This window comes from Molossus molossus, unplaced genomic scaffold (genome assembly GCF_014108415.1).
Source record: "Molossus molossus isolate mMolMol1 unplaced genomic scaffold, mMolMol1.p scaffold_m16_p_21, whole genome shotgun sequence".
Lineage (NCBI taxonomy): Eukaryota > Metazoa > Chordata > Mammalia > Chiroptera > Molossidae > Molossus > Molossus molossus.
Window position 1 is genome coordinate 20,658,960 of NW_023425357.1, and position 16,437 is coordinate 20,675,396.

A 16,437-nucleotide genomic window follows, 5' to 3' on the forward strand; every position below is an offset into this window, starting at 1 on the left:
CACCTCGCGCCTGGCCGCCCTAGAGGTCACTGGAGAGGAAGGGGAACGCCGCGAACGTCGTAAAACGCCAAGGCGGGCTGCTTTCCGGCAGGCCCTGGGGACCGCTTTCCGGCGGTGCCGGGAGAGTTGCGGGAGTGGAGGCGGAGGCGCGCGCATCACTTTCTCGTGCCCGAGTCGCTGTCGGAGGACCCCGTCCCAAAGCAAGGGTGGGCCTGTGGGGGCTTCCGCCAGTCAGGAGGCCGCTCCAAGCAGCTTCGGCCTCGTCCCACTTCTCCGCTGAGGCGCCGCGCGGCCGGGAAGCGGATCCAGGCCTCAGCCGGCGCCGAGGGCCTCCGGGGCTCTCCCGGGCTCAGCATGCCCGGGGTGAAGCTGACCACCCAGGCCTACTGCAAGATGGTGCTTCATGGAGCCAAGTACCCGCACTGCGCCGTCAATGGACTGCTGGTGGCTGAGAAGCAGAAGCCGCGCAAGGAGCACCTGCCCCTGGGCGGCCCGGGCGCCCACCACACTCTCTTCGTGGACTGTATCCCCCTGTTCCACGGCACCCTGGCCCTGGCCCCCATGCTGGAGGTGGCCCTCACCCTGGTAAGCGTGGGACCGGCGCCTGACCGCCCCTCGAGATTGGCTTGCCACCGGTTTCCACGCGGTCCCAGCCGGAAGCTGACAGGTGTCCGGCGGGAGTCTAGAACCCACCCTCTGAGCCGCCGAACGGTGAACGGGATGACCCGCGAGAGCGCGTAGATCTTTGCCCGGCACTTAGGAGTTGCCCCGCAGATGGCAGCTGGCGGTAGCAGCGGCCCAAGGAACCACCTTAACCGCCGTGGGTGCTTTTAAAGGCGCTTTAGGCGACGAATAATGCATTAATTTCCTCCAAACAGTAGCCTTTCTAGAAACCAGCTGTCGTTAACTGGGTAATGAATCGAAGGCGTTTCCCTTTGGGATTTTTGAGTCGCGGGAAGTTTTGGTGCGTTGAGACCGAAACGCCGGAGTCTGATGCGTGCGCCCCTTCACGGAGCCGGTCCCCTGCCCGACGTGGGTGGCAAGGCCGTGGTTCTGTCCATGTCGGTACTCCGGAATCCCAGCGTTGAGACATTTAGAGGGGGGATGTTGACATCACGGGCACTGCTCCCTTGAGTGTGGGAGCGGTGTGTAAGGAGGATTTATCTGTTCCTGTTAGTGACTTACCTAGCATGCTGCCATGGTTTTAAAAGCTAAAGACGTGAAATGAAAAAGCGGGAGCAGTCGTACCTCCTCTCCACCACGCTTTTATGAGGCTACTTGCAATGACTGCTGAATTGATGCGCAGTGGGACCTAGGCCACAGATAAACTGGATGGTCATTGAATTCTAAGCAGTAGTTTCTGGGGTATTGGGATCAATGAAGGAATAAAGACCCCCTTTAAATTCCAGAGAGTTGGTAAAACCTTAGAGAGAGAAAAAACTAGCCTCAGACCTGCCTCAGTATCTGAGCTGCGGTACTGTGTATTTTTCTTTTAAATATAAACTATGGCTAAATACATGTTTAATTCATGTGAAAAGTAGGCCTCCGTCGGTTTGGCTTAGTAGGCAGAACATGGGCCTGTGCACTAAAGGGTCTTACGTTAGATTCCTCAAGGGCATGTACCTGGGTTGCAGGTTCAATCCCAGCCAGTCAGGGTTGTGCAGGAGACAACCAATTGATGTGTTTCTCTCACATGGATGTTTCTCTCTTCCACTCTATCTAAAAATCAGTAGAAAAATATCCTCGAGTGAAGATAAAAAAAAATTTCAAGTAGTTAAGTTTGAGATGATATAGGTAGACATTCTATCTCTGTATGTCCAACCATTTCATAATTTGCCTGATTATGACACCCATGTAAACTGGGAAGCAGGAAGTACCTTTGGGCAAATGGCCCTGGCCCAAGGTTACTGGGCACATCTTTGAGTGCCTATTAAACTGCGTCATTGTGTGAATTTCTTCATATCATCTCTAGGCAGGAGATGGATAAGAAGTAGGTGATATTTATAAAATCAACCATTTTAGCTTCGGAAGAAAGGTACTGTCAGTACCAAAACATCCCTGGGGTGTGCATGTGTATGTTTTAATTCAAGTCTTTTCGAAAAGCCAGCTGTCTTAATTATTCTATTGTCAAGGGAATTGCAGGTTGATTGGATATGTACTTGCCGGGAACTAGATTTACCAGTTACATTAATGCAGGATTATTAATTCTCCAATAGTGCCCTGCCTTTGATGGAGGGATATGGCTGAAGATCAAACACAGTATCTGTTTAGCAGTTGAACTTGCGCCAGCCAGACAAACACAATACGAAAGAATAAGTGGCTTATGTAGGGTTAAGCAAAAAGTGGTGAGGGGTCCAAGAGAAAAGTCAGCTAACCTTTCCTTGCAGAGTTAGGAAAGGTAGGCTGCCCAGAGAAAGGGACATGCAAGCAGTGGCCCACTGGGCCCTAGTAATCCAGGGGCTAGAAGGAGAGTATTCAAGGCAGAGGGACCAGCATGTGCAAAAACCAGAACAAAATTGGGGCTGGAGGAAGAGCTAGAGTACAAAAGGGCCAGGGATAGAGAGGTGAGCAGTGGACAGATATCATTGTAGAGGACCTTGCAGATCACAGAAAGGGGTTTGGGCACCATCACCAGGACAGAGGGAAACCACTGGAGGAGAGTTGCATGGCCAGACTTTTTTCTTGGAGTAATGGTTCTATCCTGCAGCAAAGAGAATGTTGGAGACAGGAGTGCATACAAGACTAGAGCCAGAGAGGTGGCCTGAACTGAGTGCAGAGTGAATGCAGAGAAGGATCAGGGGGAACCAGGAGGGACAGTCCACAGGACTTAGTGACTAATTGGATGTGGACATAGGGAAAAGGAAGCAAGGGGAAAGACACAGCAGTGTCTTTCATTGAGGGAAAGTGATGACAACCTAGTTTTGAAAGTTGAAGTGCATCAGGAGCTTAGAAGATGAATGGGCTGGTGACATAGATTGGGAACCAGTAACTTCTCAATGACTTATGAAGCCGTGAGGGCAGGTCATGTTGGCCAAGACTGTGTGTGGAATGAGAGAGCTATGAACCATAGCTTTTACAGGGTGGTGGATAGAAGAACAGGAGTTGGCAGGGTAACTGCCAGAAAGGTAAGAGGAAAAGGAGCGTTGTTTTAAATCCATATACAGTCCTGCCCGGCTGGTGTGGCTCAGTGGTTGAGCATTAACCCATATACCAAGAGGTTGCCTGTTCGATTCTCGGTCAGGGCACATGCCCAGGTTGTGGGCCGCATCCCCAGTGGGGGGGGCATGTAAGAGGCGGCCAGTCGATGTTCTCTTATTGATGTTTCTGTCTCTTTTTGTCCCTTCCTCTCTAAAATCAATAAAGAAAAAAAAATCCATATACAATTCTTTCAGAAATACATAGATAAAGACAGACTTGAACTGTACTTGGAATTATAAAAATATTGCTAATTCTCATTCTTACGTAACCTTTACAAAATTAAACAGTTATGTTCCTATTATGAGATATGAGGGCAATACTTGAGAGAATGAAATGTAAACAACTGCCTGTGAGTCACCTTTACAGGAATGTTCCCCAAGGAGCAGGGCTGCTTCCCAAACCACTTACCTGGGGAGGGAAGATGCCCAGAGGGGACCTTGACTCAAGATAGGCCTACTACCACCAGCTTGCTAAGTGAGAAAGGGCACTGCTGAGGCCCTGTTCTAATCTTTCTCATCCTGGGTCATTACACTCTACCCTCCAGACTCTCAACTTCCATCACTTCCCCTTTGAGTCTCCCATCCAGCAAACTTAAGTCCAAACTGTTCTCTGCAGTAACTTTTTTTCAGCAGTAAAAACAGCCGAAGTTCTGTCCTTACCAAGCAGTGGTGGTTTATGCTGGCTTTTCTTACTTACGTTGACCTAAACTTTGAATCATAGCCTCAGTATTGGACAAATAGGAAAAAAGATTATAAAGGAAAATTTGCAGTCTGAGTGCATCCAGAAATTTTGTGTTACAATTAAGGTATGTAAATTTGTATCATTCAGCTTTTGACTTAGCAAGTTTGTAACCTGAAGACAATGATAGATCTCAATGCATGGAGCCATAGTTTATCAGTGTATCAGCCATGGAAGATGTGATTTTAATAAAGCACCTAAATCCATGAAACTGTATAAATGAGACCTTATTCTCATGTGTGTTTTTTTTCTATGTAGGGAGTTTCATATTGTAATTGTTTTTGACAAGTGGGAAAGGCTGACTTTACATACAGCCCATCAAAGAGCAGCAGCAGATTCCTTTGAAAGGCTTTTCATTATAATTTTCCTTTTATTAAAAAAAAAAAAAAAAAAAATCCTTGCATTTCTGGATGCTTTTTATCTTTTTTTAAATACTTATCCCTGTTATTTTATTTATCCTTATAACCCTTTGACGTAGGTAGTGATGGAATTATTTCTAATAGCACAAGCCCATAAAATGTTAGTAGGAAAATTAGCATAAACCTGCTGTTTCTCTAAACCTTTTTGTCCTTTCCCCCCTTTGATTTCCTAGTACAGTAGAGCAGCTTTTGATTACATTCTGCTCAGATGACTTTCTTATTTGCCAGTTGGACTAATCACCATGATTTTGATCCAGAATTCTTTCTGCTGCCTCCATGTGTACCTTTGTGCTCATTTGCAAGGGCTGCTGTCCTCTGGCCCCTTCCTTAGCCCCCTATTTCCTTCTGCACCTTGTTTTCTCCAGAACATTCACGTGCTAACCTGGGAGAGGGGGGTGGCTGCTCTGGTCTTTCTTTCACTTCTTCCCCTGACTTCCCCCTCGTTCCCCATCCCATACCTCCAGAGCTCTTCTGTTATGGATCTAGCTACTTCTTGTTCCATAGAAAACTCAGCATCTCTCTTGAGAAAGAGCTTTTCTTCTGAATGAAACTAACAACCCCTCTACTTTTAGCCTCCAAGGCCTGCTTGTTGCCACAGACAACCTCAACTTGTGGTGAGCCCTCCTCAGAGTGGCGCTCTTATCAGTTCCCTGCCTTGCCTACATTATGGCTGTTTTATAGTCACGAGAGGTGGGTGATAGTGCTTTGAAAAGTGTAAGGTGCCTCGCATATGCAAATATTAGCAAGTTTGCTGAGAGAAGCTACTTCCTTTGTGCTTTGTCTAATTGGGAATGGGTTGAACCCAGCGCCTTTGGTAGTTCTAGTGTCTGGACTGGAATGAGCCAAAAACTGCATTGAACAGAGAGGGTAGCAGGCTCATGCCAAGATTAAAGTGTCCTTCTTTCTCTCTGGAAAGCAAAAGGAAGTGCATGAATAAATACAGAATTTGGAGTCTTGTATTCAGAGTCAGTTTTACGAAGTTGACATCAGGTTTCAGGGTGTTAAGAACTTTTGCTTTTTTTTTTTAATTCTCACCCGAGGACATTTTTCTATTTTTTTGTTCAGATAGGTGGGAAGGAGAGAGGGAGAGAGAAATATCAATGTGAAAGGGACACATCGAGTGGTTGCCACCCACATGACCCAACCAGGGCCGGGGACAAACTGCAACCGAGGTACGTGCCCTTAGCGGGAACCGAACCCGGGTCTCTCTGGACCGCAGGCCGACGCTCCAACCGCTGAGCCAAAACGGCCAGGGCAGGGTGTTAGGAACTTTTATTTTGATTTTGATTTTTCACAAAATGCCTGACAGGAGTAGGGAATCATAGCAGCAAGGTAAGGAAAAAGGAAATGGATTCACTGAGAACAGGTCAAACAGCTTCTCACTTCTTTTGCCTTACCCTGCCCCACTTGGGAGGAAGCGAATTGCCTGTACTGAGCAAGCTACACTGAAATCCACTAGGATTTTTGTTAATGATCCATTGGGGTTTACTGCAAGATTCTGAAGGCCCTGCCTGCCCCATCCCCACCCCAGCCTCTGTCCTCACTGCTCATCTTCCACACACTGACTTTTACTTCACACCAAGTCACTCTCGCCTAGTCATATCTGGTACCATTTTCAAGACTACAGAAGAAAACTCCTCCCCGCTTATTAGAACTTGTTGCCTGGCCAGAGTGGTTCCGTTGATTTAGTGCCATCCTATGTACCAAAAGGTTGCCGGTTTAATTCCTGGCCAGGGCGCATTCCTGGGTTGCCAGTTTGATCCTCAGTCGAGGCACATAGGATGTTTCTCTAATCGATCTCTCCCTCTCCCTCCCTCTCTCCTCTCTCTCTTCCTCTCTCTAAGCATATCCTCAGGTGAAAAAATTTTTTTTTTCTTTATTGATTTTTAGAGAGAGAGGAAGAGAGAAGGAGAGAGAGATAGAAACATCAATGAGAGAGAACATCGATTAGCCGCCTCCTGCATGCCCCCAACTGGGGATTTGGCCCACAACCTGGGCATGTGTCCTGACCTGGAATCGAACTGGCGACCTCTTGGTGCATGGGTCGACACTCAACCACTGAGCCACACCTGCCGGGCTGAAGATTTTTTTTTAAACAACTTGTTTGCCCTACCTCTGTGGGCTCTGATGACTGGCAGGGAGGCCTTAGTGAGTTCTTCATTCCTCATTTTCGTGTCCTTCGTTCCTCAATTGGTAGCCGGTTGTGTCTATAATCTGGACACCTGTGGACAGACTGTGCATGCCCATCATAGGTATCCATACGGTTAACTTGGTTATTCTTGTTCAAATCATTCAAAAGTTTCTAAAACCAAGCCAGAGTTTTGTAACCTGGTTCACTTTTAGGATAGTCTCTTCAGAGAGTTCTGCTAGAAGTTCAAGGTCATGACTTTATTTTTATGCTGGACATTAGTTAGGCCCTTGAAGTTTTTCATGCAGGAATTTGCCCATACCAGCTAAAATGTAAGTCAAGGTATGCATTGTGTTTGCTGAGGAGTCCTATACCTTTGCCTTCAGCCCAGGAGTGGGACCTAGGAGCAGCATAGACTGTTCACTAAAAACTGCTGCTGGGGCCCTGGCTGGTTTGACTCAGCAGTAGAGCGTCAGCCCGTGGACCAATGAGTCATGGCTTCGATTCTGGCCAAAGGCATGTACCTTGGTTGCGGTTTGTCCCTGGCCCTGGTTGGAGTCGTGCGGGAGGCAACCAGTCAGTGTGTCTCTCTCACATTGATGTTTCTCTCTCTCTCCCTTTCTCTCCCTCTCCCTCCCACTCTATCTGAAGATAAATGGAAAAATATTCTCGGGTGAAGGTTTAAAAAAACAAAACAAAAAAAACTGCTGCTGGGCATGGTCAGGATACTGCTAGTAGCAAATAATTATCCTATCCTCATAGTAAATGTAGCTGTGATCAGCCCAAAAATAGCCCCCCAAAATGTCCATGTCCTAATCCCTGGAACCTTGTATGGCATAAGGGACTTAGCAGATGAGATTAAGGGTTTTGAGATGGGGAGATTATCCTGGATTATCTGATGGATCTAGTATAAGGGTCTTTCTTTATAAGAGAGAAGCAGAAGTTCACATAGAGTCAAAGATGTGATGACAGAACAGAGGTCACAGTGATGCAGCCACTAGCTAAGGGAATGTAGGTGATCTCGAGATGCTAAAAAAGACAAGGATAGGATTCTCCCCTAGAGCTTCCAGAAAGAATCAGTCCTGCTGACCCATTGTAGACTTCTGACCTATAAGGTAATAAATCTGTGTTGTGTTAAGCTACTAAGCATGTGTAACTTGTTACAAAGGGTAATAGTAAACTAAGACAGTAACCAAACTTGGGACACAACTCTAGATCTGACTTGGGATATAAGGACAACCCATACTACAGGGCAGGAGAGAGAAGCCAAAGTGGGCAGAGACAGGGTCACCTTGAGTGAGGACACACTCAAGAGCTGGTCTTTGATTAGAAACAAAGGCTACACTAAAGAGGGGAGACTAATCTAATGGATCTGAGTTTAGAGAATGGGGCCAAATGCCACATTTTAAAGCTAGGCTATGTATGCCTTTGGTGTTACATAGAGATAAGTTTGTTTTAAGGAAAGAAATTGCTGCTGTAAGCAACAATAGAAAGTTTCTAGAACACATTCCTTTAAAGGGTAATGGAAACAAAGTATAAGTAATTCTGGAGTCATTTGCAACACAGTTACAGTGAAAGAACCATTATAAATATTTTGGAGACATAGCCCTAATCTTTTGGGTGGATGACCAGAACATCTAATTGGTTCAGTAAGCCTTGGTTTTGACCCAATATTGTAACTCATGAGCTCTTAGGAGGCCAGAATTATTCTAATCCTCTCCTCTGAGCCAGGGAACCTTGAACTGTAACCGTCTTGTAATGTCTGCTTTTAGCCATAAAGGAGACTGAGGTCCAAACCAGAATTCAACAGAGAGAGAGCCATAAGGCTATTTTAAACAAAAAATGAAAAAGAAAAAAGGAAACGTGAATTCATTTTTAACCAATGAATTCTCTGTGAAAACAGCTAGGATCAATGTTTTTCTTCTTCTGCAGACTGAGGATAGAAGTACCGCAGTGTATTATTAAAATTCCATTACGGCAAAACTGTTAGGATGACCTTTTGTTTTTAATAATGGTATTAGACCTGCAGAAAGCTAAATCTGATGAGAGAAGAGTGGCATAAAACAGACAAAAAAACTTTGGCCACCATGCTCCCATTTTAAAGCACGCCACAGGGAATTGAGTGTGTGCATCTCTGCCTGCATCTGCCCACCTGTGCATATGTGCCTGTTTATCCCACATTCCAGCATGAAGGATTGTTCATACATGTTGCTAGGGATATCGAAGTGTAGTATTAAAAGGCTTAGTTTCAAAAGATTCCCATCCTGCCTCTGATACCTAGCTGTGCAAATTTAGAACCTCTGAGCTTTAGTGTGTGTATCTGTGAAGGATTGATGTAAATGATCTTAAGTATTTTTCAAGCTCTGGAATGCCTCAGTTCTTTATATTGTAAGAGAAGGTGGGTAAAGATGGTCTCTCCCCTACCTTCCTTCTACACCACACCTGTTTAACATGTCTCAACATTGGAGCCTTCTGAAGGGACTTGACAAGAAGGTCATTCTTCGTGTCTAGCCCCACCCCTTCTGGCCATTACAGGGTCCTCATCTATGGGAAGGCATACCACCTCAGCGAGAGTGAGGGGCCTGTGCTCTTCTGTGCTTTCTCTGGCCTCACATGGACCGTGGAAAGCAAGTTGGTGTGACCTTTTTTCTGTGAACACTCATTTTGTTATGTAGCCCTTCTTCTGGGGAGAAGGATACAGGTTTATGTAGTGTCTTGTCCCAGCATTTGGGAGGAAGGGATCTTCTATGTTTATTAAAACTCGATACTTAAGAGAAAATTATTTATCTTTTCTTCCCAATTTTTGTTCCTCTTTCAGATTGATTCATGGTGCAAAGATAATAGCTATGTGATTGCTGGTTATTATCAAGCTAATGAACGAGTAAAGGATGCCAGGTATGTTCATGCAAAAACTCTCTGTGGTCTGAAAGAATGATCATGTGACAGACAGAGACATCTCTGATGTGCTTTTGGATCTTCTGTAGGCTCGAGATTGGAAATCTGTGAGAACAAAACTCATCCCCACTTGGTTATAGTATTTGAGGGGAACTGTAGGGTGGATAATTCCAAACAAAGAAAGTCTAAACATTTATATTAGCTTTGGGATTCTGTTTTGTATCTTCTTTATTTTGCTTGAAGAAAATTCATACAATGAAAGCAATGGTCATGGACCTCCAATTTCTGTCCCCACTCAGCTCTTGCCTTGCTTCCCAATCTCAGACTAGGAATGATGTAGGGCAGAACATAGGAAAGAATACCCCGCTCTTTTTTTTTTATCCTCACCCGAGGACATTTTTCCATTTTTTGTTCAGGTAGAGTGGGAGGGAGAGAAAGGAACAGAGAGAGAGAGAGAGAGAAACATCAACATGAAAGGGACACATTGAGTGGCTGCCACCCTCACGACTAACCAGGGCCGGGGACAAACTACAACCGAGGTACGCGCCCTTAGCGGGAACCGAACCCAGGTCTCTCTGGACCGCAGGCCGACGCTCTAACCGCTAAGCCAAACTGGCCAGGGCCCCCTCTCTTTTGGAAATAAAACAACTTTTAGATTTGGTGCTCTGAAGGTCTGATACTATAATGAAAAGATGGTGTGTGCTGCTTCCTTTATATTGGCTACTGGTTCCTTTTTCATTAATGAGCAAAGCAGAGAATTCTGTTTTATTTCTGCCTCAGTCTCAGTCCCAACAGAAAAACAGATGACACACTAAAATTAGGATAATTTGTCCAACCACTGTGGCTCAGTGGTTGAGCATTGACCCATGCACCAAGAGGTCGCTGGTTCGAGTCCCGGTCAGGACACATGCCCAGGCTGTGGGCCCAATCCCCAGTGGGGGGCATGTCGATATTCTCTCTCTTTGATGTTTCCCTCTCTCTCTCTCTCTCTCCCTCCTGCTCTATCTGAAGATAAATGCAAAAATATCCTTGGGTAAGGATAAAAAAAAAGAAAGAAAGAAAGAAGTTCACCTTGAGAAGGGATTAAGATGTACAAATTTCGGGTTATAAGAACAGTCACAGGGATATAAAGTACAGCATAGGGAATGTATTCAGTACTATTATAATAACTATGTGTGGTGTCAAATGAATACTTGACTTATGGGATGATCACTTCTTAAGTTATATAAATGTCCAGTCACTATGTTGTACACCTGAATCTGATTTAATATTGTATATCAATGGTAATAGAAAAAACTTTTTAAGAAAAAAGAAGTCATCCTTAAGAGGAACAATGTCCTTTGGTTGAGGGACATCGCCAGCAGCCAGCCTGATGTGACCTCACAAGACGGGCCCCAAAGAAGTCATGCCCTGACCTCCCTCTGAGTTCCTCCAGCCAGGGGCCAGGGCAGATGGGAAGCCAGGAGCATGGTATATAATGGGAGGCACTGACATGCTTTACTCACAGTAACTGACTCCAGTGTCCAGGCAGTTAGGAGATGCAGTGAAGGACCTCAGACCTAAACTGCTCCTGGAACTATGTCCACTTGCCCAGCATAGGTGAGAGGTTGGACTCAATAGCATTTTTGGAAATAATACAATCAGCTGGTAACCAGGTGTTGCAATTACTGATGAGACACAAATGCACCTAAGGGACTTAAACCCTCTTACCCTTGGAGGACTGGGTCAAGTAGGGATTCTGAGGGAGGCAGAGTAACAAGCAAAATGCAGGGCTCAAAACAACGATTGAAGCCTCCCGTGGGATGACAGTGCACAGGCGCTCAGTTCCTTGGCTTCTCCCACTACCTCTAACTGTTCTTTCTCTGAGCCCAGGAGCACCACATATTTCTCCTCTGGTACATCTCTTACTAGCCTCACTCCTCCTAAGACCTCCTGTCCATTTGATTCTGTCTACCTCCCATGTATTGATGACTCAATGTCTGCATTCCCATCTCATCTAGAGCCAGTCATGGGGCCCATGTCAGGCTTGGTCTTTGACTGGACACAGAATGCCTGCCCTGAGCGGCCAAGCTCTGTGCTGAGCACAGCTAAAGACTCTTGGCCCTTGCCTGCAGGTTGCTGGGTTGCTAACGCAGGACTGACACGAAACAGCAGGCCAGTTGCCATGAGGGTGGTGCAGAGGGCTGTGACAGCAGGAGCAGGGAGGAGGAGAAGCCCACGGGGAAGGGAGTCATTTGAACTGGGCACTCAGAAGTGGACAGGGTCTTGTCAGGTGGGGACCAGGAGGAAGAGCATTCCAAGAGGGGACAGCATGATGAAGACAGCAGCTGGAAAAGGGGCAGGGGCATGGGATGCCCACACAGGAAATGCCAGCGAGGGAGTCTAGAAAGGTAGGGTGAGGCCACACCCAAGGCTCTAAGGTACAGTAAAACCCCAGTGTAACAGACTAATTCAGGCGAGGGGGTGTCCATTAAAGCCAGAAGTCTATTACATAATAAAGTAGTTTTCCCCAATGCGTATGTTAAAAAATTGACAAATGAGTTAGTTTACCTGTTTTTACTTATGTAGACAGGTTTGCGTAATTAAAATGAAATATGAAAAGTTTAATTTCACAGAAAAGTTTTCTATATGTATTACTGTAATTTTAAATGTATACTGAATAGATCTAGTAAATATGAGCATTCACCAGGCACCACAAGTAAACAAATGCACACGGCTGGGGCGGGGCTTAGTGCACACAGGAACATTGCAGGTACATGCAGGAACTAGCAGCCTTGGCTAGTATGTCTCCGTGGTTAGAGCACCGCCCCCCCACCCAAGGGTCACAAGTTTGATCTCCTGCCCCAGTTAGAGTGCAACCAATTGAACTAACCAGTGAATTTCATATCCATATTTCTTTCTCTCGCACCCACCCTCTTCCACCCTCTCTAAAAATCAATGGAAAAAATATCCTTAGGTGAGGATTTAAAAAAAATGTTTTTTTAACTGCTGCAGGAGAAAGACAAGTACCACATAATCTCATTTATGGAATATTGTGAACAAAATAAGCTGTCGAGCCCTGGCCAGTTTGGCTCAGCGGTTAGAGCATCGGCCTGCGGACCAGTGAGTCGTGGGTTTGATTCCGGTCAAGGGCACATGCCTTGGTTGCATTTCATCCCTGGCCCTGGTTGGGGTCATGCAGGAAGCAACCAATCCATGTGTCCCTCTCATTGATGTTTCTCTCTCTCCCTCTCTCCCACTCTGTCTGAAGATAAATGGAAATATATCCTCAAATGAGGATCAAAATAAGCTGTCGATCAAAATAGATCCAGAGACATGGAAGTAGAGAACAGACTGACAAACCTCAGAGAGATAGGGGGTGGTGAGGGTGGGAAGAGATAAACCAAATATATACATATGGCAAACAACCAGTGAACACAGACAATAGTTTGGGGAAAGCAGGAGATGGGAGTGGGAGCTGGGAGGAGGGATCACTGAGGGGGAAAAGATGGTACGTCTGGAATACTTTCAGCAACAAAAAACTGCTACAGAAAGTCAAACCACACAACAGAACCAATTACCGCATGTGATGTGATGTGATCGCCTGCTAATCGTTCGCCAAACATTGCTTATGAACAGTGACTCTTGGATTTGAATATGTAGACTGTAGTTGTAGATATGTAATATTTATTTATGTCATCAAAATTACTACAGTGTTTTTTCCAGCATATGGCCTCTTCACAAAATTTGTTAAAAATAGCAGTGAACTCTCTCCCACTCTATCTGAACAAGAAATGGAAAAATGTCCTCCAATGAGGATAAAAAAAAAATAGCAGTGAATTAATAACACAAAATAACCTGTTAATTATACGCAAATCTTGGTTGAAAGTATTTTTAAATTAACAGGTGTTAATTTCCACATGACACACAAACCGGAAACTTTGTCAGTTAAATCAAAGTCCACAAAATCCAGGGTTTACTGTATTTTGAACTTTATTTTCCTAAATAGGAAAGGACTTAATTCAGATTTGACAGCAGAGCTGTCAGATTTGACAGAGAGACTAAGTAAGTCCCTGAGGAGGTCAGGATGGATGGGCCCGTGGGTGAGAAGAGGCTTCTTCCCGAAATAGGATAGAAAAATAACTTTGTGTATGGGGCGTAGCCCGGGTGATGTGGGAACCACTCTATAATTTGTTTTATTGACTTAAGGTAGAAAGTTGTCATTTATCAAGGTTGAGATGGGACAGGGCCAGAGCTAGCAATTGAAAGGTGATGAACATGGAGAAGATTTGGAATGGCTTGGGATTTTTTTTTTTTTTTTTTTTTTTTAATTTTAAAAGAAAAAGCAAGTGACTCAATTGCCAGCAGCTAAGAGGTGGATGGAGTCACTTTGGAAACTTGCAAATGGAAAAGGGGCCCGTGAGGCATCCAGCCTGGAGCTTAACAGTAGCCTGAGGTGTTCCAGGGAGCCCTTCCATGTAGAAGGTGCCATCTCAGGATCCCCTTCACAAGGGCTTCCTGGTGGGGTGAGACAGGACCTGCTTTGCACTGTGCCCCCCATTGCCCATATGGCATTCCCTGTCCTCAGCACTAGTCATTGCAGCTGGACCACTGGTCTTTTTATCATTGTTTGTTTACTGTAGACAGTGTTGAGTGGCATTAACTAGGACGTGGTAAATTCACTGCTGCTTCTTTTGCAGCCCAAACCAGGTTGCAGAAAAGGTGGCCTCCAGAATTGCTGAGGGCTTCAGTGATACTGCTCTCATCATGGTAAGTCACTTGATTGCCGGTTGTGTTTTCTAGTTACAGGATGGCTACTGACATTTCCTTGCTAACAGAGCTTTGCTGTGTAAGCCATCTTTCTTTCTCAGATACTTCAGACCATTGCCACCTTTTGCAGTCACAGCACACAGATCTCCAGAAAGGGGGGTCATTTCTCAAAGTGAGATCCCCATGCTGGCAGCATCAACACCAGCTGGGAACTTTCTAGAAATACAGGTTATGGGGGCCCAGCAGTCTGTTTTAATATGCGTCCAGCTGATTCTGATTCACACCCGAGTGTGAGAACCATTCAGTTAGAATAGCCAGCATAGCCTGAAGGGAAAGAGGGAGGAAGGAAGAAGTCGGGTGGATAGGTAGCTAACGTAAGAGCCTTGTTAAAGAAACTCAATTCAGACAGAATTCTAACAGGGAGGGGAGAGGTAATGTTTGAAAGGTCCACTTTTGTGAGGAAAACAGTGAGATAGTATTTATCCTGCATAACACACAGTTCACCTTAGGCCACACTTGTGGCACGATGCCACACATCACATTTGCAGTGTCTGCACACCTTAAGGCAGGGTCACAAGGAGGTACCTAAAGACTTCCAGGAAGGTGCTGGCCTTGACTTTTTGTTAGCTCTGTTCACAGCTGTGTCCTTTGTCTTATGTGCAGGTAGACAACACTAAGTTTACGATGGACTGTGTGGTACCTACGATCCATGTGTATGAACACCATGAAAACAAATGGCGGTGCAGAGACCCACACCAGTGAGTGCTGTGTTCTCGGGGTAACCTGTGTGCAGAGTATGCTGGGGCCTGTTCCCAGCTACCCAGATCTGACAGGAAAGCTGATCCCAACCTCCTATGTTTTCCAGTTAGCTTGTTCTCCAGAGGAGTGTACAGCCCTCATACAGAAGTCCTGCGTGTTCCTTGGCCCCTCGGGGATGAGGCCAGTATGGCTTCGGAACAGCAGAGGGAACCTGAGTGTTACTCAGAGTCTTTCCACCCCAAACCCCAGGGCACCTGTCCTAAGCCAAGCCCTCTTTCCAGGCATATGGTTTAGTTTCTTTGTAATTGCTCAGAAAGCATCAGTCATCTGCCTCCAGCTTTGTCAGCATTTCATTTGGAGGGTGTCTTATTTTAACCAGGTTTTATGTTGTTGATATACATCTTTGTGTGTTTAAAATGTACACATTTGCTTATGTGCATTATTGTCTTTCTTTATACCATTCTGTATGTGGCTGGTTTTCTGTTGATTCTATAGAAAAGCCAAATTTTTTTATGTTAAGAGGTTGATTTCTCCTGTTTCACCTTGTAGTGATTACTGTGAAGACTGGCCCGAGGCCCAGAGAATCTCGGCGTCACTCCTGGATAGCCGGTCCTACGAAACACTCGTCGATTTCGACAACCACTTGGATGACATTCGGAATGACTGGACAAATCCAGAGATCAATAAAGCTGTTCTGCATCTGTGTTAGGAAGGGATGTCAGTGTCTAGCCTCTGGGCATTTCCACTAGGCTGAAGAAGAAAAGCTATTTTTAAATGTAAATAAAATATGTCATTTCGCGTGTGGAAAGCTGGCGGTTTTCAGAAGTGACGGGTGCCTTGAAAGAGGGCAGAATGTCCCATCAGTCGTCTTTTTAATGCAGTCTCTAGAAGAGGTACGGACTGTCCAATCTGATCGTCCCTGTGGAGTTCTTCCCAGTCGTATGTTGCCATAATCCTCCCAATCAAAGCTGTTTCTGCTTATCCAAGATTGTTCCTATTAAACGGTTTTAACTAACCTTTTTTTATCTGGAGAGGATACTTTTTTAAGACTTATGAACTCTCCCTTTTTTTTTTAAGCCCATGTCTTATACCTGAATGAGAGTGAGTTTTTGTCCAGTTTGGGTTAATGCATCCAGTCTTGGGATTGGGCTGGCGTGCAGTGGGCTGGGGCCTGCCTAGCCAGCGTCTGAGAACCTGTGTGTTGGTGTCCGGCTTCAGGAGGCTGCAGCTATGCACAGCACTGCCCCCACACGGTGTGGAGCTCATGTAGCTGCTGCAGCTACACCGTGGAATAAAGCCACTGTTGCCTGGGAAACCTTCATCACTAAGGGTAAAAACAAACATCGTTGGTAATGGGAGCACAGTGTAATGCTTCTCAACCAACCAGAAAGCTTGTAGCCTGCAGAATCATAAAGGAAAAATGGAACAGTACTCAGACTATTTCTAAAGGCAAGAATCAGTCCTAACTCCAACTTGCATGATTACCTAAATGATTTTACTAATTTATGTCTTATATTAATACAAAATATTTATTTTGTATTTGAAGTAACG

The 16,437-nt window shown here is 45.3% G+C and overlaps 1 protein-coding gene across 1 annotated transcript; it reads left to right on the plus strand.

Annotated features, from left to right (window-relative positions):
- The first annotated feature begins 124 nt into the window (after positions 1-124).
- EMC8 (ER membrane protein complex subunit 8) lies at positions 125-15,906 on the plus strand. The gene is made up of 5 exons (XM_036275958.1): positions 125-585; positions 9,302-9,378; positions 14,058-14,127; positions 14,791-14,885; positions 15,436-15,906. The coding sequence occupies exons 1-5, from the start codon at positions 355-357 to the stop codon at positions 15,593-15,595; spliced, it is 633 nt and encodes a 210-aa protein (XP_036131851.1). The 5' UTR covers positions 125-354; the 3' UTR covers positions 15,596-15,906.
- Positions 15,907-16,437: the final 531 nt, after the last annotated feature.

Coding starts and splice junctions, on each gene's coding strand:
- EMC8 (XM_036275958.1), top strand. CDS start 355: ATGCCCGGGGTGAAGCTGACCACCCAGGCCTACTGCAAGATGGTGCTT. Junction 9,379..14,057: donor GAACGAGTAAAGGATGCCAG/GTATGTTCATGC, acceptor CTTCTTTTGCAG/CCCAAACCAGGTTGCAGAAA. Junction 14,886..15,435: donor CGGTGCAGAGACCCACACCA/GTGAGTGCTGTG, acceptor TTCACCTTGTAG/TGATTACTGTGAAGACTGGC.